This window comes from Toxotes jaculatrix, chromosome 6 (assembly GCF_017976425.1).
Source record: "Toxotes jaculatrix isolate fToxJac2 chromosome 6, fToxJac2.pri, whole genome shotgun sequence".
NCBI classification, from domain to species: Eukaryota; Metazoa; Chordata; class Actinopteri; family Toxotidae; genus Toxotes; species Toxotes jaculatrix.
In genome coordinates this window covers 17,373,306-17,394,649 of record NC_054399.1, presented here as the reverse complement: position 1 = coordinate 17,394,649, position 21,344 = coordinate 17,373,306, and the positions used below count along the sequence as shown (strand labels likewise).

The window sequence follows — 21,344 nt, the reverse complement described above, 5'->3', positions numbered from 1 at the left end:
CGCAGTGCAGTGCACACAGGGACAGACAGAGAGACAGAGAGGTAGACTCTGCAGAGGAGATGAAACTTCAAACAGCCTCTGAAGAACTATCTGTGTCCTCCACCTCCACCTTTTATCAGAGCAAATCTGCAGGGCGCTGGGCCAGGTGCTTCCGTGCCAGAGAAGAGGACTAACATCATAGCAAAGCATCCTAAGCACATAATTAGTACTCTCGCAGAAGAGGAATATTGCTCTTGGAAGATGATTTAATTGGGGAATGTAATGATTTAGTGGGTGCTGCGTTGGAGCAGGTCTTCAGGCTGGGAGAAACTGTGGGTGGCTTCTTTCTTTCTGGAGGTGAGAGTGGTTCTGGTGTGTTGTTTTGTAACATCACACTGAGCTTAAAGTCACCCATTTAGAGCTCATTGATAAATAACACTGCACCACTGATGTGCATGATTCTGGCTGGGAGGTTTATTGATTAACAGTCATCATGAGACATCTGAGGCAAGTTAAGAATGACAAAAACAAAGGACACTGAAAATATTTAGTATCCATGGTTACAGTTTTGATTTTATTTTCACAGGTTTTGAAGTATCCAGTTTTAAGACTTGTAGTGCACATGTGAAATCATTCATCGTTGTAGCACAACAAAACACCATTTACTGTGAAAAGCTTGTGACCTATAGATTTTTTGGCTGTAATATTACCATTGATCATAAGACCAAATGTCATTTTGACCACAATTTCTAACAATAAATTACGTGATTCTGGATCTTAAACTTCCCATAATGCAACCAATTCCATCTTTTTGTTAGACCCTTCCTCCCGGTAAACACGTGCATCTTTTAAACTTCTTGCCCTCATCAGTATTATGTTCTTGAAGTTAGATGTTAGCTAACTAAATTAGCAATTATACAGCTATTTTCAAAGTAATACTTCTCAGTACCAGTAAACTGAGCTTCATGTGCTGGACGATAAAACAGCTCTCAAAAGCATTTAATTTAAAATGTCCCACGTGCATCAAAGTTAAAATAATCTCAACATGTGCCAAACTGATAACGTTACAAAGGAGTAAGTGAGAAAATGTGTTTCTCTTAATTCTGCTGAACTAACCCTTTGCAAACATTTTGTGGAAGGTATGCATTTGCAGATGAGATAATGTAACCGGCAGAAAAATAAATCCCAGGAAAGTGATACAGTGACATTAGACAGAGGGTGAACACACACAAAAAACCCCACACAAAAACACACATTTCACATTTCTTTGATAGACTCGGCCTCGAGTTACAGTCCAAAGTATACATTTGGACTGGTTGTATTATCTACATAGATCCCCCCTACCATCCAAAGCTATAGAAGCCAAACCAAAGGAAACAGAACACGCTGGTACCGCAAACTCTGCACTTTTTCCTCAGCTGCTGTGTTATTTCAGGAGGGGTCTCACTGTTAAAAGGAAGGCTGTCAAATATTCAAACAAAAAACATTGCACACAAGGTCCATTCCCTCTTTTATTATTGTCTTTTTATGATCCACATAAACATTATGCATGTCATGCTTGGCCAGTTAACATACGAATGATTAAAGATCAGTACATGTCTCGATTCCCTAGAACTGACTGTTTAGCATTTTATACATTTGTAAACATTGTAAAAGATCATAAAATATAATATGACACCGTTGCACAGTTCACGTATGCTTTCTAATTAACCTAATGCTACAAAGACAAAGAAAGTGTGACGTGAGCTCACAGAGTGTGACAGGATTCACAAAACGCTTAACGCTTGTTTTGTTGAACGTAATTTTGAGCATGTGCTCTTTTTCAAAGGAATATTTCATTTCAACATTTAGGGAAATTTATCTGCAGTTTGTGTGAACTGGCACAGATGGAAAGATCTCATATCTGTCCATTACATATGAGACTACAGCCAGCAGCCGGTTAGCTTCAATCAGCTTAAAGACTGAAGGGAAAACAAGGGGAAGGGGAAGCAGTTAACCCGGCTCTGTTCAAGTGCTGCTTGTTTTCCCAAGCTGAAAGTTTTTTTCTGTGCTCTCGTTTAACTCCGTTAAAGTTCCAGCCTCTAATATTTAGTGCTGCAGTGGAAGTCGATTTTTCTTGGACAAGAAAACGCTTCACAAAGGAAAAAAAAATGTTGAACCGGGGATTGCAGTGATTTACATAGGCTGGGGAACGGAGGCTAGCACAGACGTGACGTCATGACTTTGGCTTTCTGTATGTAACGGACAAATATGAGAGTAATTTCAAATAAATGAAATAAAGTGAATACAGAACAAAACATCAAAAAAAGGAAAAAAAAAATCTTCAAAGGAAACATAAAACAATGTTGTTAACTACAGAAAATGCCTAAATAAAAAAAACTGTCACAAAGCATCTGCTAAAAACATTCAGCGTAAATGAAAGTTGCAAAGGTTTGTTGGTTATGAATCCTGCAGCAGGACTGCAGAACACTTTCTTTTCTCAGTTTCTTCCAAACCAGTGAGGCTGAAACATGAGTATACAGGGGTCGGAAGCGCTTCAGTGTAAAATTCCACTTCTCTGTGTGCAGCCTCCGGGCCCCTACAGGTATAGGTGTAACGTGTCAGATTCCAGGCCTCCACTGCTGCAGGTGTAGGTGTAGTGTGTAAAATTCCACTGAGTGCTGCAGAGAACCACCAGTGGGTCTCGTGATCGCACTCACCACACCACCCAACCTTCCTTTGGTCCCACCTAAGCTCCCCTTTATCATCCGGGGGCGTCTGAGGAATCTGCTGCGACTTGGCTTTGCTGGAGGAGGAAGTTGCCCAAAAATAACTAAATGACTAATGACTAAAGTGACTATATATAAAAGGACACCTGAGACAGCATGGTCAGAAAAGTAAACACAACTTTATCCTCTTGTAGAGAGAGGGAGGGAAAGAGAAAGGGAGACAAGAAGCGAAACCGTTTCTATGGTATCAAGTTTTGTTTTTCCAAAATGGTGGTTCTAGTATGAGACACTCCCTACAGGGGAGCAGGGAGTGCTCCTTCCCTGTAGGTGGGTAAACATCATTGAGATGTTTGAGGTATCCAGAGGGGGTGCACTTGGTGTGTTTAGGAGTTACCATCAAACACAACCAATGGTTACAAGCTCCTCTTCCATGTTTTCAAACAGGATTACATGTTTAGACCAGCCATCCGGTGAAAAAAACAAAAACATGGCGATTTGCATTCTCTGTAGTCACACGTTCAATATGGAAAGAGAACAGCTCACAAACAGGTACAGTGCAGGTGAGGCTTTTTACAGTGCTGTCACAGAGCTCAAGGCAAAGTTTAGAAACAGAAAGGCTGCATACAAAGTAACAGGAAAGATGCAAATGCAGCATCGCTCTGGGCAGCGTGAGCTAAAGCTGAGAGGTGTTTGCATGAATTGGGAATGTTGTAGCTGGCATAGAAATTTACATGACACAATAGAGCAAGGTGGATGAGCACACTTCTTTCAAACACGAAGAACTAAAAGAATAGTTTGGGATTCTCAGCAAATGTTAAAAAAAAAAAAAAAAGATACCCAAAAGATAGGATTAACCATCTTCTGTTGTTTGTGATGGAGCCAGGTGTTAGGTGCAACAATCCAGTCACACTGCAGTGTATTCAACATCCAGTCTTTCTCACAGCCAGCAGTTAGAGCAACCATCAGCTGTTTGTGGTCAATAAACACCAACAGTTTTTCCCAGCAGTCACATTGGTGCAAATACAGCCAGATGAAAATTCTCACTGTGTTGTATATGAATGCAATCATAAGGCGTTTACCAGTAAACATTAAGGTTCTTAAGAGACACTCATCTCAAATCAGAGTTTAACAAAGCCTCCTGATTTAAAGTCTACAGAGAAGAGATCAACATGATGGCATTTTCCAAAAAGAAAATGATTTACTTTAAGACAGAATCTACAAAAATCCCTAAAGTCTCCAGTTCAGCCAAACATGGCTACTGGTTATCATCTCCCAAGTGATTCCAAGGTTTTGAGGGAGGATCTCTTCTGAGAAACTTCTTTTTCGGGATCTCGCTGAGGGAAAAGGGAAGAGAGAGGCTTGAGGGGTTCTCCTTCCGGGAGACAATGCAGTCCTTGATGGCTTCTTTAATAACCTACAAGGGACAAATACAGGGATTAAATCCAGAATATCATATTGCACCTTCAATGAGGAAAAGGAACGCTACCTCAAATCCAGTAATGACTAGTGCTGCTGCCTAACTGTGCATTTAGGAAGATATCTATTGGCAGTATAAGTCTGTCTGAATGAGCTGACCTTCTGATGAAATCAAATCCACTATATCACATTTGAATTCTTACTCAGCAGGGAAGTGACTCATGTACAGTGAGTGAAAGTCAGTCCGACCTTGCTCAGTGACACACCTCCTGTAAACTAGTCAAGACTTGTACCATCCGGTCTTTTGGGATTTAAAATTTTTCATGTTGCACAATGAATTGGTGTTTGTGTAGTGACAACACAGAAATTCAAAACTTCCCCACTGACAAGACTAAATGAGGGTTGTTTAACAATAAATGCCTAAGGGAGTGAATGAGGATCAGAAGGGTCTGTTTAACATGTGTACATAAGGTCATGAATCACTTCTTAGCCCCTTGGTGAACTTGACTCGGACAACCTATAATATGCACTGCAGACATTACTGTTGGCTGTTGGCTTGCTTAGAGTCAGGAATCTTATTTACTTTTTAGTCTTCTAAGTAAAACTCCTGCAGTAAAAACATAGGAGCCTAACTGACCTCCAGGTTGTTGAGAGTGTTGAACTCCATGAGATCATGGAGTCGGATGAAGGCCTCGTTGGAGTACTGGAAATTAAAAGTGGAGAAAGGTGTCTCTGGGTCGTCAAAGATGTCAAAATCTGCCAACTCCTTCTCCTTTTCAGTCTCTCTGGGAACGCCTGTAAAAAAATGAATAATTACATTTTAATTATACATGATAGTATATGTTCATTTTGACTTAGCAATTAGCAGTTGACACAACAATCTAACACCAAGGTCTATATATTTACTTTTCTCGAGCTTTTAATCACATTACATGATCCTCATTGGCAGATGGAGTTTGTCCATTTGTCCTGGAATTGTAGATGTTTAGGTTTCTATTATTTCCAAGCATGTTATGGAGTTCTTGTCCATGTTGGTCTAAAGGTTCATAGGTTCAAAAGAAACAACCAAATTAACTGGTTTTGATTTGATTGATGAGATTGTCAGGAACATAGAAACAGCCAACATGAATTAGCCCATTAAATGGTCAGACAAAAATGGAAACTCGAACATCTACAGTTTAACAACAATTGTGCAAACTCTATCTGCTGATGAGAGGTGTGGTTACAGATGGAACAGAGCACACTCCTGACCGCAGCCAACCACACCCAGCAGTGATGCTGGGTGCAGCAGAACAATGCTTAATAAATTAAAAACAAATGATGCAGAAGTTTTGAAAGGTATTGCAAAAAAACAAACAAACACTGGCTCCTTCATTGTAATGAAAAATATCTGCCTCACCTATCCACGTAAAATACTTTGAGTAAATAATCTTAACATGCTTTTATTACTGCTGCTTTTCCTGGATCTTTCTGGAATTTGCTCTGTTTACACTTGATTCATCATCTGCTTCTTGAGGAAAACTGTAACACTGATCCCTCTGAGTTTGCCTTTATTGCGTCATTTCAGGTTTAAAGATGAAAGGTGATATGCAGGAAGAAGCTGAGAAGTTGGTTGGGAAAATGCAGACATTCAATAGTGAGCCAATGACATAATAGTCTATATAACTTTTTTTTTTCACAAATAGGAAGTCCATTTATGGTGTTATTCCTTCAAATGTCTCTTGGGTTTGAGTGCAAAAAGCTTATGTAACATCCATAAACACACTGCGGAAATATGTGGGCTGATGACCTACTAAATGTAAAGTTAGTGTGTCTTTGTATGACTCTTGATATATGTCATGTTTACACACAGAGCTCTCCCACTGAAGCGAGAGATTCCGTACCGGCACCTGGCTCCTTAAGGAACCATAATTCACCCAAGCAGCTCATAACACTGAACACACTGAAGTCCACATCTGCCCACACGCACACAAACACACTCACACACAGCAAAATGAAGGCAGGCTTATCAGTGCACACACACCATTTCCAGCACAAAACCACAGTGAGCCTGAGCACAGACTTTTTTTACTGGGGTCACTCAGATGAGGGGCCCAACTTCTGGCAAAACATAAAACAACTGTCTGCTGTCAACTGAATACGGTTAAATTCCACGGTGCAACTTCCAGGAAGAGGTGCCTCATGTGCCATGACGGTAAACCAGTATCATTATAATAATAAGGAGGGCCTTAGCATATTTTCCTCCTTGCATGTGCTGTGGAAAACTCCACATATGCACATACTTACCAGGCGCTTTGAATTGCCTGAAGTTGATGTTGACCAGGACAAAGTGGATAACAGTTGGGCAGTTCTTTTCTCCTTTCTTTGGTTTGAAGACATAGCATTCCTTCAGGCCCTCACGGTCAAAGACTTTAGGATCGATCTTGGGGAATGGGAGCTTGTTCATTCGAGCCCACTTTTCTGCTAGCAGAAGCTCCTGTGGCATAAATTTACAAATTAGAAAACTTTGGTCTCGATCTTTTGTTTGCACAGATCACTTTTAGCAAGTTGTGACCATAAAAACAGTCAAATCCCGACCTTGAAAGGGGGACTGGAGTCGCTCGGCCGTGCAGAAAAGTCGAAGGAGATGATGAGGTCAACACCACGCTGCTGCCGCAGGATGAGAGGGTAAGGGAGGTTGTAGGTCAGGCCGCTGTCCACCACATGGATCTTCTTGCTCTTCACATCCAGAGGCTCATAGATACGATCAAACTCATCTGGGTCTGAGAAAATCACACAAAATCAAATAAATGATGCAACATGAATGGAAATATTTGTGCTGATCAGACTAAAAATACGTTAAAAGCATGGCTTGGCATTATTTGAAATGTTTTCATACTAATGTCCATAATACAATACCAGAAAATAACAGTTGCTTAATGCACAAAACAGCAAACAGACAAAGTAAGCAAATAGCTGGTGAAGATAGTAAAGAATTTAGCATGAAAGCGGTAAATTGTGACAGTCTTTCATCCCTCTTACCTGTGACAGCGTCCACCTCCTCCTCCGGTGGAGAAGTGTGGTACGTGACCTCAGTAACTGGAGAGAAAGGGATGCTGGTGTTCAGGTTCAGGCCCAGCATGAAATTATGCACCTGGTAACGCATCGAGAATGGGTTATGGAGAGAGAAAGAGGCAGGTTGTTGTGAATTTGACTATAGGGAAATTGAAGAATGCAGTTAGAGCACATGCAGTGTTTTGTGTGAAGTGTTACATAATTTTAAAGGTTTGTGGTGAGTGAACATATTCTGGTACCTTTCCAGCCCGGCCCTCTCTTGTGTTGAACAAGGCAGAGTCACTGAAGAGCGATGTGAACATTCGCTGAACCCAGCTGGCCTGAGCGGTGCGATGAAACTCGTCCTCTGCCTCCTGGTTTTCTGTCCCACCTGAACACCAACGTAATGGCAGACAAAATATTGTCAACTGTGACAAAGAATTTAACTGTGACTTAGGATCCCCTTCTTTTTCTGCAATAATAACTGCAACTAAATCAAAAGAGGTTATCTAAATGCCTAAAATATAATTTAATGGTACAAACATAAAAAACAAATGTCATACAACTTACAAAAATTATATAAAAACAGGCACATTATCAGTTTACCTTAGAAATGTAATTCAGTCTGCCTTTGCCTGAATTGCCTCTTTCATACATTTAAATGCTTTTGTTTTGTTTTTTGAACGGACGGAAACTAGTTTTTCAGGGCCTGTGAACAACTATTAAGTTTGATTGAAATCTGGCTGCAGTTCAAGGGTAGACCCTGTTATGTTTAAGTGGAACAAAACAATCTAAAATTCAAATCAAATGCAGGAAGCATCAGGAATTTCCGAAGCGTTACTGTTGCTTTAAGACTTAAAGTTGTAGCATAAAAAAAAGCCACAACTGATTTTAGAAGTAGAACTGCGTAGTGTGCAAATCCTTTGAGATAAAAGTCTGTCTTTCACCCGTCTAACTCCACCCTGTCTCTCTTCCTCTTTAATCTTCATGTCTTAGTTCTACTGTTTCACTCACAACTTGCACGAAAATCATGTTTACTTCCTAAAATTCAGCTTGTGCAGCATTATTAATGGGATCATTAAGAGCATAAACATCCTTCCCATGAAAAACATCTTTCAACTCTGCAAACTCGAAGTTTAGTTAGAAGTGAAAGTTGAAGCACATTTTCATGACTTGACAATAATGACAGCTGCTGACCTGATGTAGCTGTGTCACACCAAAAGATGCAAATGATAACATTACCACAAAATATATATAAAGCTTGAGCATGTTTTCTTGTCTTGACAGAAACCACAGCAGCTGGTCTGATATGGCAAAGCATCAAAGCTGAGGCATCAACTTTCCTTTAAACCTGAGAATGTGTCAGAGTGTTTCTTGACACCATTCATAGTCACACATCACAACTGCACTGTAACAAATTTAATATACTGCACAGTAAGATGTCTGGTGTGCAAGCTATATGCGTATGTTTTACTACCGCTCACCTTTGCGTGGCTCGTCGTCATTGTCCAGACTGTCTTCTCCAACAATGTGCTGCGGTTTGATCTGCTCTGTAAGGCACAAGACAGCGTCACTCATCAGATTACAATTTCAAAAGCCCGTTAATCTCATACGCACTGCGCATCAACGCTGCACCTGACAAAAATGTTTTCCTCAGTTATGTGGCATTATCAAATTCACTGCCTATTGTTTATCTCTATCAAAATAAGTCCTGAGAGAAACGCAATACACCTAAACAACTAATGCATTCTTTGACTGGGTGGAAGTTTTTAACACTTTGTCAGCCTGTGTTTGAATGTTTAAAGGTCAGCACATACAAATGCGTTCAACCATAACAAACATCCGATGAGCTGTCAGAATAATCACAGGAAGCTGATACCTACCCACTGTTATGGTAACACCACTCAAACACACACACACACACACACACACTAATAATCATGCTACATGTTCTAAATCTGGTGGAATAATTTTAGGCCAGCTAATTTTAAAGGTATGAGGATATCTCCTGGTGTGAAAGTGTGTGAAAATAATTCCAGCATGAGACAAAGAGGCAAGCGTAAGAACAGAAAGATAACAACAGGATCTCAGACAAGGCTGAATGTCAGTTTCAGTACGAGGTTATTTTATCAGTACATCAACACGTAACAAACACAAAGACACTATGTGAAAACAAACCTCTATTCCAACTTAAACCAAGTATCCATGACTAAAAACACCTTTCAGATTATGTTCAAGACATGTTTCAAGATCCACAATTGCAAAATGTAACGTCACATGTGCTGAAATGGCAACATCCATTTGAATTATATTTCTAATATTGTTGTAGCTTGACAAATACATCTTCTTTGATGTAATTATTTGTTTTTGATAGACTGACACTGAAGACTGAAACAGTCTTCAGAGAGTCTTATAGTTGTCAAACACACAGAGAAATTGAAACAGAGAAAGATTACCTAACTCCTCCTCCATGGTGCTGCCACCAGCTGTGTCTTTGACTCCCAACACTCTGTTGAACAGAATCGAGAAGGCGCTTCCCCACACGCCTGAAGCAACGAAAACGTACTGTCAGTATCATGGGAGAAGGTTTGACCGTGCTGCAGAGGAAAACATCTTTCTTACCCATTAGAAAATGAAGAGGGTTTTCCTCATATTTTTTCACCGCAGTTCCCATGAAGAACTTGCTTCCAAACAAGTCTGGCGTCATAAAGGTACCGTACTTCGCCATCCCAATTTCATATGGGCTGAACTCCACCCAGTCTACAAATTGAAATCTCAGTGTTAATGTAAAAGAAATAAACACACACAAATACCATACAATATTCAGTAAGCAAGTGTTTCCTGAGTCCTGCTTAGAAATGCATAGAGGTTGCATCTGTAAGCTTCAAAGACAATGTATGGCATTAGTGATTAGACATATCTGTCATTCTCACACTGAAGCACTGAAAACAACAAGACTAAGAGTTGACAGCTGTGCTTGGAGCTAAATACTAATGTTTGCATGTTAACCACATCCATAATGTTAACATGTTCACAATGACAATGCCAGCATGTTGATGCTAAGGTACAGTATTAAGCACACCATTACCATGATCACTGTCACTGTTAGTTCCGACTGTGCATGAATGTTATTTTTAAAATCATAGCTATAGTAGTCAGCATGACTGAATGTGTCAAAATGAGATGCGGAGACCGAATAGTGTACAACAGCAAGAGAAACCATAGCTCAAAGGCAATAACTGCTGTGTTTAATTTCAGGTATTTATGCATTTACTTTGTTTGCGTACCTGTCCAGTTCAGCTTAATTTGATTTATTTTAAATGAAAGAAAAAATAAATCAATATGAGTATGACAAGAGCCCTGGAACCATAGGAGTAGTTTTTTTGTGTCTGATTTTAGTCTGATTGAAATGCAAACTTGCCTGAGAACATGCAAAACATATGATAAAATAGTAAGGTCATGTCCTGTGTGTTTTTTTTTTGTTTTTTTTTACCAGATCCTGAGGTGCTGCCTTGTACAGTGGCAAAATCTAATTTTAAATCCTTTATATTTTACTTACATAGTGCGTATTCCTAAATAATTTTTTAAAGCAAATCCCAGGGGGGCAACTGTATTTGAGAGGGGGAGTACTGCCTGATTTCTGAGCCTCTGAGAAAAATATTAGAAAGATGTGAAGTGTTGCACAGTAGACCCTGCACACAGTGTGGATGGAACCGGGGATTCGATAAGGGCTCACAGAGTGTTTATTCTGGGTCTGCCCAGAGACAGATGTATCCAAGGCCAGAGTAGACTTGTGGCATGGAAAATCTATACCACAACCTGAGTGTAGCAAGTCATTATAACATATTTATCTCGCTTTTACAGCAATAGCTGCAATAAACACACTCAGGTATGTGAGCACAAACAGTCACCTAAGTGCATACAAACAGACCCACACACAGTCGTATTCACATACAACAGAAGCAGTTAAACCTCTGTAACCTTATAGACAATAATTGCCTCTTAAATGTGCAGACTATAACCCCACTGGGCTTTACTTAAGCTGTCTTTTGACAGTGCGTTATTTTCCGTTGAATCAGCTCATAAAGAATCTGGGGATTTTAGGGGGACGTCAAGTAAGTTCAACAGAAGAAAAAGTGCTGTCTAATCTATTCCCACTTTCAATGACTTAACATTTGTGTGTCTACTTATTGCAGGTTGTTTTTTAAGTTTAGGCACGATGATGACAAATAACAGAAAAACTATATGTAATGCTAGATTAGGAATGAGTTTGGCCTCACCCTGATGCATACAAAGTGACACTGCACAATATTAGCACGTCATCTCTTTACAGTATGAGGTTTGTCTCCCGCAGCCTATGTGAGATACAACATGGATCTCAAATTACAGAATTGCTATAACTGTTTTCTTTGGCTTGTCAGTGCGTCTTCCAGCAAAGTCTAATAATATAGCTAAACTCTAACAATAGGAGCAGGGTGGGTGTGTAACGTCATCTGAGGAATGCAGATGTCAATGCAGCTACAAATCATTATGTGGTACTTCTTGTTACTTCTTCCTACTTCTGGCACAACGTCAAATGAATTTAATTTTGTAGAACTTGATGCCAAAACTGTAAGACTGTCTTCTATTAATTGTCTACAGAAGAGCGAGTATCTCCAAGGACATTACTCATTTGAGTCTCTTTGGTTTCTGGATTTGAAGCCAGTAGCCTGTATAAATTTAGGTTCACTGATCTGTCCATGATCACTGCAGATTGTGTTCCTTTATTTTATTTTCTATTCAAATGTCTGTTCCACTGAAGGGTAGTGTGCAGTTGCTGTGCAGGCCACAGTAGCAATGAGGAAGTATTGTTCAACTCGGGACAAACCCAGAGTCTATCATTGGCCATACACACTACTCAGTTCCTTGATATAGTTCAGTTTCTATCTGACACCTCTGAGTCGTCATTAGACGACAGCCCACCACATCATGACACATCCTCTCTGAGCCAGCACAGTGGCATTATAAGGAAATGTGTACCGCTTGGTTATTTTGCATGTGGTCAGACTCATCTGATCATTTCTAGTTACTCATTATTTATGCAAAGAATGTCTGTGAGTGACATGGGGTGCGTGCAACATTCAATTTGACATAAAAGAGCATGCGGATACTTACACAAAACAGATATTTACCTGCAAACATAAGCTCCGAAACATCTGGCTTGACATGCAGACATGTGAAGAGAGGAAGGGGACTCTGTGCCTGGTTTATTTTCTCCTGGATGTCACTTAGCTTGATGTCCATCCTCTGGTGGGAGAGAGCACAGTCTTTCAATCATTTACACTTGTGTTTATTTATTCACATGCAGCTGCGCAGTCCTTGTTCAAACAGTACTCTGCTGGTAGTGCTCAGATTTTCATTCAAGTGTAACTGAAAAAAAAAAGGTTGTGGGGAAGAAAAAATAAAAAAAAGAAAAGAAAAAGCTTTGGATTGGATGAGACATCAGATCAAAAGAAAAGAGAGGATATGAAAGATGAACTTAAGGTAAGAGGTGGGCTGACATTCTAGTGAGCAATAAGAAAATGGACAAATAAGGAATTCCTTTAAAATTAAAACAAACAACAGCTGTCTGGCAACTCTTACCGCGGGTATAAGCGTCTCTCCTATGAGCATACCAAAAATATCGGTAAAGGTAACAGGCTGCCCTGAAGCCTTTTTGGTCCACAGGGCCTGGATGTAGTTGGTGATGTGCTGAGGTAGCAACAGCCTCAGGGGGTTACTGCTAACTCTCTTCATCAGCTCCTTGTTGATGTCCTTCGGGCCCTTATTTGGAAAGTCAGGGTGGGAGTAGAGAGTGGACATGTACCTAAAGAGATAAAGAGGGAAAAGGAAAGTTTTAAAGAGGCATTTTACAAATAGAAGTGCAAGGTAACATGTTATCAAATAAGTTAATACACTATTAAAAATATTATGCTGCTCTTTGTGAGAAGGTTTATGCAGGAAATAGTGTACTTGTAAAGAAGTTACATCCACTTAGTCACTCCACAAACATGTAGATGGAGATTGAAATAAGCCTTAGGTACTTGCTTGATGACAGCTTCATACCAGCAGAGGAGACAGGAAAGTTTGCCAGAGCAGGGAGGAGGCAACACTGAAGAAGAGCCAGGCAGAAAGAGAGGACAAAAGAAACGTAGCAGTGACAACAAAGACAAAGATAAAAGGAGAGAAAGTGCCTTTAGAAATAAAAGAGGTCAGAGAAAGGCAGGGTGAAAAGAAAGAGAAGGAAGAATAGGAGAAATAAAAACTGACCATGTGGATCCGGAGAGGCCTGCAATATACGTGGCACAATCCAGGACCCCTGATTCAAACAGGGCCTTCATCACACCCGAGAAGCCGACCATGGCACGGAAACCGCCTCCTGAGCCTGCTATGGCTATAACTGGTACCTGCACACACACACACACACACAAAGAGAGAGTCATAAAGGGAAGAAGATGAAGACGGAGGCGTGCTTAATCACTTAATTACATACTACACAGCTAAGAGCATGAGTCTCACATTCATTCTACCTCATTCTTTCAGCTTGAGTACCTTCTCCCTGGTGCCTCTTTAGAGGGTGCTACGCCAATTGCATCACACCTTTGCAACATTTTTAAACTTGAGTCTTCAGATTTTCAACTATTTCATAACTGCCATTGAGCAAGCAACATGGCTTCCTTCCTCTAGTGTGAGTTTATCTGAATATTTTTACAGAATTATTTCGACAAAAGTCTCCCTAACATGGAGTTAAGGGGTGTTGTAGCATAGAAGAGGGCAGCAGCTGGTTATCTCATTCCTCTGGAGCTTCCGGAATATGCTGAAGACGTGAACAAGCCTGGCTGGAGATTACAGTCAGCTTCCAGGGGCATATAGCCAAAACCACACCAGGGAAAAATGTTTAGTTTAGCTTAGAACAGGGGAGAAGAACTTGGAGCTCTGTGAGGCTTATGTATGGTTTGCTGTGTGGTTGCATCACTTGAAAACAGACCTCAAAACTCTATTTTTCTTTGTGCATTTTTTTTTTTTTTTTAATCTTTATTAGTAAATACTACAGATCATAAGCGTGAATCTGTACTAGAATGGGACATCCCACAGTGGGCACACAGAACAGCAGCTACAGCTCAGTCAGCCAACTCACGGGAAATGGATTCATCCTCATCACTCTCCACGAGGGAACACCAAGCTCAGCACAGCAGGGTGCGGAGAGTGACCATATTACAGGCTAATGAGATTCCATATAAATAGCAGTAGTAGAAAAACACAGCATAGCTTTCAGATGAGGAGTAAGGCAGGAGGCTCGTAGCTGAAGAGTGAGCAGAGTACTGACAGCAACAACACAATACAAAAACCAACCTGTTTCCAGTATTTATGCTAAGCTGCTGTTGACTAACGGCTGCTGGCAGAAGCATATTTAAATCTGTTCATGCTTACATTTTTGTATTGGTGAAACAAACAAGTCACAGCATGTTCGTTTGTGAAATTTAGATGTGCTAGGTTGATTTTGATATCTTCGGCCAGAGCGAGCTATAACTGTTTCGTTATGCTGTATGTAGTTAAGTGCAACATGATGGTGAAACGGAGTGTTTGAATGGGTCAGGCTATCACCTCACATATTTACACAAATGACTGAAAAAAAGTTTTTGTTTCAAACACTGACAGTAGTCATGTTAAATTGTCATTCAAGTGCTCTGTTCCCACCTCCCCTGGAGAGCTGGGGAGGAAACGAGGCTTCTCCATGTCTAGCAGCTTCTTGATGCCCAGCATCACTCTCTCTCTGCGGGTCTGTCTGAACTGTTTCTCTTTGTCACACAGGGCCAGGCTGAACCGCAGGTCCAGGTTGGTACTGCAGATATAAATGACAGATAGAATCAGATCAAATCTGATAGTAGGAAGGCAAATAATACCTGTTATGCAGACACAAGCAGTCATGACCTCTCACCTGTTAGGACTCATCTTCTCATAATTACTAACTTGCAAACACGTATGGAATTTCCAAATCCTCCCTCTCACCACTACGCAGTGATACCATGGGAATCATGAACCATTTTCACCATATATTAGATTACACAAGCCTCCTGTTGTGACTGTGTCATGTTACTTTGACTTCTAGTTTTAATTTCTGCTCTGGGTGAATTCCTGTGTTTTCCTGAACCTGTGACGGATTTGTAAACAGGCCATAAGTTAAATATAACCGGTACTGCCTTTTCACCTGAGGGCCTTTAGGTTAAACAGTAAATAGTGCTAACAAATACCACTGTCAAACAAAATAAAAATTTGATTTTAAAGGAAATACATACCAGATCTCCAGTGACATCTCTAAGTATACTTTGGTTGCCTGTCAAAACAGTTAAATAATATGAAGTGTCACAAACAAAGAGAATCAGGTGAAAAAAAAAATAATAGGGGAAGAAAGCGATCGTTACTTTGAAACTTTATATCAAATGGAAAATGTCAGTTATTGCACACATTTCCTTGTAGTCCACATTCAGGGTTTTAGGAATCCACATGATCTTATCTAGAACGATCATGAATCTACCGAAGAGTCTGAGGAATTAAATGTCTTACTTTGCCAATAAGGAAAGTCTCCATCTTTGTCTGGCCCACTCTGAGCTTGGTGATGTCGAAGGACGCCGTCCCAAGTGTTTCATCCATCACATAATTGGCGTCCATTAATGTTAACTGATTGGAATAAACAACAGTAGTTCATGGTTAAATACATGTTGAGAGTTACACACTAGTTATTCTGGCCTGTGTTCAAGCTCACCGGAGTCTTCCAACAAATTACGTTTTGTCAAGATGTTAAACAATGATAAATGTAAACAAAAGTCTCAAAAAATGTATTTATTTTTCCTTAGATGACCCTAAACTTATGTACCATGAGTCATTTTGATTATCGTTTATATGATGACGCTATTTATCTCATATTATCTCATATCAGGCTAAAAATGGCCGTGTGTTTATGAGGGTTTATGCTCCGCCACATCTCTGCTTGTCATCCTGTGCTGGTATGAACTGTACTAGACAATGAAATGCAGGTTTAACCTCCAGGACGTTCTGCTGGTTGGGGTCTAATATGAAATGAAAGGTCTCGTTCCATTTTGGGTTGATGTCGTTGTCTATGTGCTTGGTCCTCTTTCTGCTCTCTGGGGCTGTTGGGATGAACAGCTCCACATATGGATCTGGGGTGTCCACTGCACACGCACGCACACACACACACACACACACACACACACACACACACACACACACACACACACACACACACACACACACACACACACACACACACACACACACACACAGGTATGTTCAACAGTATTCCTTGACAGCAGAATCCCAAAGTCAAATTTTCCCCCTACTCTGTATAAATAAATTTTTATTACGTTTTTTTAAGAAAAGTTCAGTGTTTTGGTCGGACGTTTCTCCACATAGAGACAATTCCAGTGAAAGTAACACAAACACATGCATGGAGCTACTGTGTGTATGTAGCAAGTTCTGAATGATGTGCAGCAGCAACACGTTTGAATGTTAGAGTCACATGAATTGAGGCCAAAACTAAGATGTGTTAAAACTCACGCAGGTCACCCAGAGCTCCCTTGGTAACGCTCTCAGCTCGAACCACTTTCACTGTGAATTTGTGAGAAAACTGCTGTTCCACCTGCAATAAAACAGTCATTCAGCTCGGTTTTTGTGTCACTGCATCACATGGGAAAAGCAGTCCAATAATAAAGACACAAAATAAATTACAGATCCAAATCACACAGCATGTGCTCACCTGTATAGCATGCGAAATATAAATTATGAGATATATTGTAAGCAGGTTCACTGCAAAATGATGGGTCTGTCTGTGGGAACTTCTTTTTGGCAGGCTAACTAGGGGCTGTCACATCCTCTGTGAAATAATCTAATTCCGGCTTCACTTTGCAGCTGTGTTCACACTGATCAGTAATAACTTTCTCCTTGTGTTTGGACAACAAAATGCTCACTTTTACAACATGGTAACACTTCATAATACAGCCCCAAAATTTACAGTGGACAAAACTTCATAATAGCAATTTTTGTCAGATAGGTATCAGATTTTCTGTTATCTAGCAAATACTGTTGAAAATGGCTAAAGAGTTCGTAGCATACTGTAACTGTAAAACATGTTATTTAGGTTATAGTTTCATAGGATCATCGGTTATTCACACCATTGTTCCTTCAATTTAGTCTCCCATTAGTGTACCTGGTACATATAGAGTATAATTTCATTTGTGTTACAAAAGTGTTACCAAACAAACTAGTACACAGATCTGTTTGTGCTAATGCCTCCACTCTTTCATGTTGAAAAATCTGCCTTATGGAAGTTGAAATACACCATCTTCAGGGTGGGTCGTTAATCTCTAAACACTTTTCCCTTTGTCCTTCATAGATATCCATCACTTAGCCCACATGTTGGATTAAGAACAAAAGCTGTTTTGCAATTTGCTGTTGTGTTTTTCATGTCAGCCTTGTAGCCAGCCTTTTTTAAAAAAAAAAACAAAACTCTCCATCTACATGAATGCTCATTGTAGTTTTAAGGTGTGAGCGCTCACGAGGGACAGAAAGTACCCTTAAAGGACCGCTCGTTTATGATGGTATGTTGCACAACCTAAGTTGTGCAGAGACAATTCAGTTTCAACTAACCATACACAACTTTTAAAAATAGAAACTGTTAGGAGACTTTTAACAGATGAAAAAAAAAAACTCTTCAGAGCTGTGAATACAGATATGCATTTTATCTCATGTTGATCTGTGCTGCTTAAAAGAACCCACATATGACCTCATCACTCGCTGCAGTGATAACAAACATGGCACTGCTGTTGAGATGTTAGTTGCAATATTTGAAAAGAAAGTTTTTGTTTCAGCAATAAGACTGAAATGCGTTCAACTACTGCTTCAAAAAGAAAGAAGATAAGGCCTGGTTTGGAATGACTGAATGATTCCAGAGAAACCACTGGAATCTTTCCAGTTCTGTTTCAACTTGGCTCAGTTTTGCTTATTGTACATATAGGAAATAACAACTAAAGGTCAAAACTCACAATTATATTTGAAGCCATTATGTGTTGTCAGGTGAGTAATTCTCAGGATAGCCTTCGTTGAAATGTGAAATTTTAACTCAGGAGAACATCTCAGTCATGAACTGAAGCATTCAGAGCCTGGAAGAGGGAACAAAGACGTTGAGTATCAGCGCAAATGCAGGATTGTATTTTTAACGGGCAAACAATTACATGAAAAAACATATTAAATTTGTGCTGCTCTGAAATGAAAACACTGGGATTTTTCCCAGGGTTTACAATGATCACATAAGCATGGCAACTTGTCAGTCAACAACACAAGAAAGCACAGTTATCCAGTTTTGACCGGAGCTGCCACAAAATCAACAGGCGGCCAAATTACTAAAACTACTTGAAATGGGATATCGCTCTATTCACATCTTGGCAGGGGCAAGGGGAAGTGTGCTGAGCACTTTGTGTAAAGCACTAAAACACTTTGTGTTACAATGTGTTTGTGTGAAAACCGCTATACAAATAAAGTCTGACTGAATGATCCAGAAAACGATCACTCCTATCAGGATAGAAATGTTTCATCGTGGGATAAAGGTGATCACTCAAAACAACTTTGTACTGATTTGCAGTGATCCTTCCCTCTAAGGAGACAAGTAGACCCAAACCATGCCGACAAAATGCCTCCTTTAGCCTAACAGAGCCACTGGATCCCCTCACTGTAGGGGTCAAGTACTCGGGCCTGTACTGTTCCCTTGGTGTACCCCACACATGAACTCACCTGACTCTACTATAATATCCCTCTCTATGTATATCCCTATATCCGTATTGCAACAAAAACCAGTTGAGTTTGTGTGTCTGACACTCCTTTCATCCGTGTGCCAACAATGAACCCTCTTTCAAAGTCACTTGGATCCTTTCCTCTTTCCATCTTGATACAAAATACAATTCAATTGGGCCCGCTCATCATTTTTATACATGCCACGGAGCATGATGGGACATTAATTAATTGTACCAAGCAGTGCACTTGTGTGGAAGCATCTATATTTGTTACATTTCTTCACTCTTTTATTTAATTTATTCATAAGTTGTCACCCATCTCTATGTTAAAATAAATTATTTGCATATTGTGTGTGTGTGTGTGTGTGTGTGTGTGTGGGTGTGTGTGTGGGTGTGGGTGTGGGTGTGGGTGTGTGTGTGTGTGTGTGCTGGTGATAGCATATCAGGGTCAGTGAGCCTTTTCTCTGCTGTTCACCAAACCATGTCCTTATTGAGGGGACTGAGAGCACGTAGCACGTCTGTGTGTTCACAGCACCGGTCACGTAGTTCGCAACAGTGGTCCAACTTTTCAAATTATCAGTTCACTCTGCCCTTGTTCTACAGTGTACAATGAGTACATGCAGGCTGCTGACTCGTGTGTGTGTGTGTGCACCAACATAACCCTGAAACTTTCACAGCACTAAATTTTCATATGAGGACACAAGATGTGAAAGAGTCACACAGGGACCAGCCATGATGCAAAACAGCAGCAGTAATTATGGGTTTTTAAAGGCCTGCTGCGAGTCTCCTGCTGTATAAGTTTACTTCCACTTGAGACATAAAAGGTAAAACGAAAAAAAAACAAAAAAAAACAAAGACATAATCGCAAAAGGTTACTCATATAAATCATTGCGAGATATTACAGTGAAAAGTCATTGCATTATGTGCATCATACAAAACTTTGTATATTACGCCACTGTAAACAGGTTTTACCTAATACTTAGAGCTCGGCAGAATGAGATGAGATCTGTCAAGACCTGATGGTACAGTATGAGTGTGCAACAGGCAGTGAGAGGTAATACTACTGGTTCAGATGATCTACGACGACAGGCACGACGACGATGGCTAATGATACTTTTGCAATGATGTAAATATAAAACATGACATACAGTCTATCAACACAGCCTGTAAACAAAATATCTAACAATATAAACACTTTCTTTTAGGAAACTCGTTGCTTATGTTCACATTGATCTACCTCCCTATTTCGCGGTTAATGCGTTTATAGGGTTAATTATCTGTAAATGTTAGTAATAGCGCCTTTTCAGTTTCCTTATCCTTTTTGCGGAAAAGTGAACTGTTAATGAAGCCGCTGGTAAAAAAAAAAAAAAAAAAAAAAAAAAAAACAGCACCAGCAGCAACCTCTCCTCTTAGTAAAAGCAAATAAGTACACCCCACCACACTCTACACTATAAAGGCAGGAAAAATGGAAAGCTTACCTTAATCGCCGAGCACAATCAACTCACAAATCCTGGCAAATGTGTCATGCTGCTCGAGAGTCGTACCACCACCGCAGGAGTGGAGCGATGGAGGAGGTGCTTGAGAACAGTCCGGACTCAGAGGACCACAGCTTTTGCGATCAGACTTAAGGTTGAGGGAGGAAAGAAAAAAAAACCCAAACATACACGGGTCTCGCGGACACGACAGAATCACAGTCAGTTAATAATTTCAGCTGAAAAGAAAATAAAAAATGTCAGACAGGAAGGAGTTACGAAACCTCCGAGCGAGACTCAGACGGGGAAAGTTGCAGCTGACGAAGTCTCCCGACCTCTCTAAAAGCGCAGCAGTGCTCATCAAGAAAAAAAGACGCAGGGGGCGGTATAATAAACTGTTGACAAAATTAATAACTTTAATCTGGGGTTAGGGTTTCATTTCTTAAAACGTGCCACAAGGGTGATGCTTAAAATTTGAAAAGCATGTTTGTCAGATCTGCTCCTTTGGGTTACTTTACTACTTTACTGTAATTCCCATTTTTTTCCCAGTTAAACATTGATTAGAAGAGCACCAGGGTTTAATGGTTGGGTTTGACAGTTATAGTCTTATAAAGTGACTCTTGCTCTATGCAATATTGCCATCAACTGTTTTGAATAAGTGATGTTATTTTAAGTGGCTAATAATTCATTTACACAATAAAAATAAAATAAATAGAGAGAGAGAGAGAGAGAGAGAGAGAGAGATGTCGCTGGACACATGGCTGTATAGTTTTCATACAACCCGTCAAATAAATGTTATCACATGAATTTCATTATCTCATCTCGTAGAGAATACTTTATAGCGTTATTTCCCCATGAATAAATAGACAATAACAGACACCAATAGGCAAAATACATTATCTAATGTGAGATTG

The 21,344-nt window shown here is 40.1% G+C and overlaps 1 protein-coding gene across 1 annotated transcript; it reads right to left on the bottom strand.

Annotated features, from left to right (window-relative positions):
• Positions 1 to 1,477: 1,477 nt before the first annotated feature.
• pla2g4ab (phospholipase A2, group IVAb (cytosolic, calcium-dependent)) lies at positions 1,478 to 20,755 on the bottom strand. Its single transcript, XM_041040239.1, has 19 exons — positions 20,437 to 20,755; positions 18,215 to 18,331; positions 16,731 to 16,812; positions 16,197 to 16,345; positions 15,720 to 15,833; positions 15,452 to 15,489; positions 14,853 to 14,997; positions 13,425 to 13,561; positions 12,759 to 12,981; positions 12,308 to 12,422; positions 9,759 to 9,896; positions 9,593 to 9,682; positions 8,621 to 8,686; positions 7,397 to 7,527; positions 7,125 to 7,236; positions 6,681 to 6,865; positions 6,390 to 6,579; positions 4,741 to 4,898; positions 1,478 to 4,101 (listed from the first exon to the last, which is right to left on the bottom strand). Exons 2-19 carry the CDS (start codon positions 18,230 to 18,232, stop codon positions 3,943 to 3,945), a joined length of 2,250 nt encoding a protein of 749 aa, XP_040896173.1. The 5' UTR covers positions 18,233 to 18,331; positions 20,437 to 20,755; the 3' UTR covers positions 1,478 to 3,942.
• Positions 20,756 to 21,344: the final 589 nt, after the last annotated feature.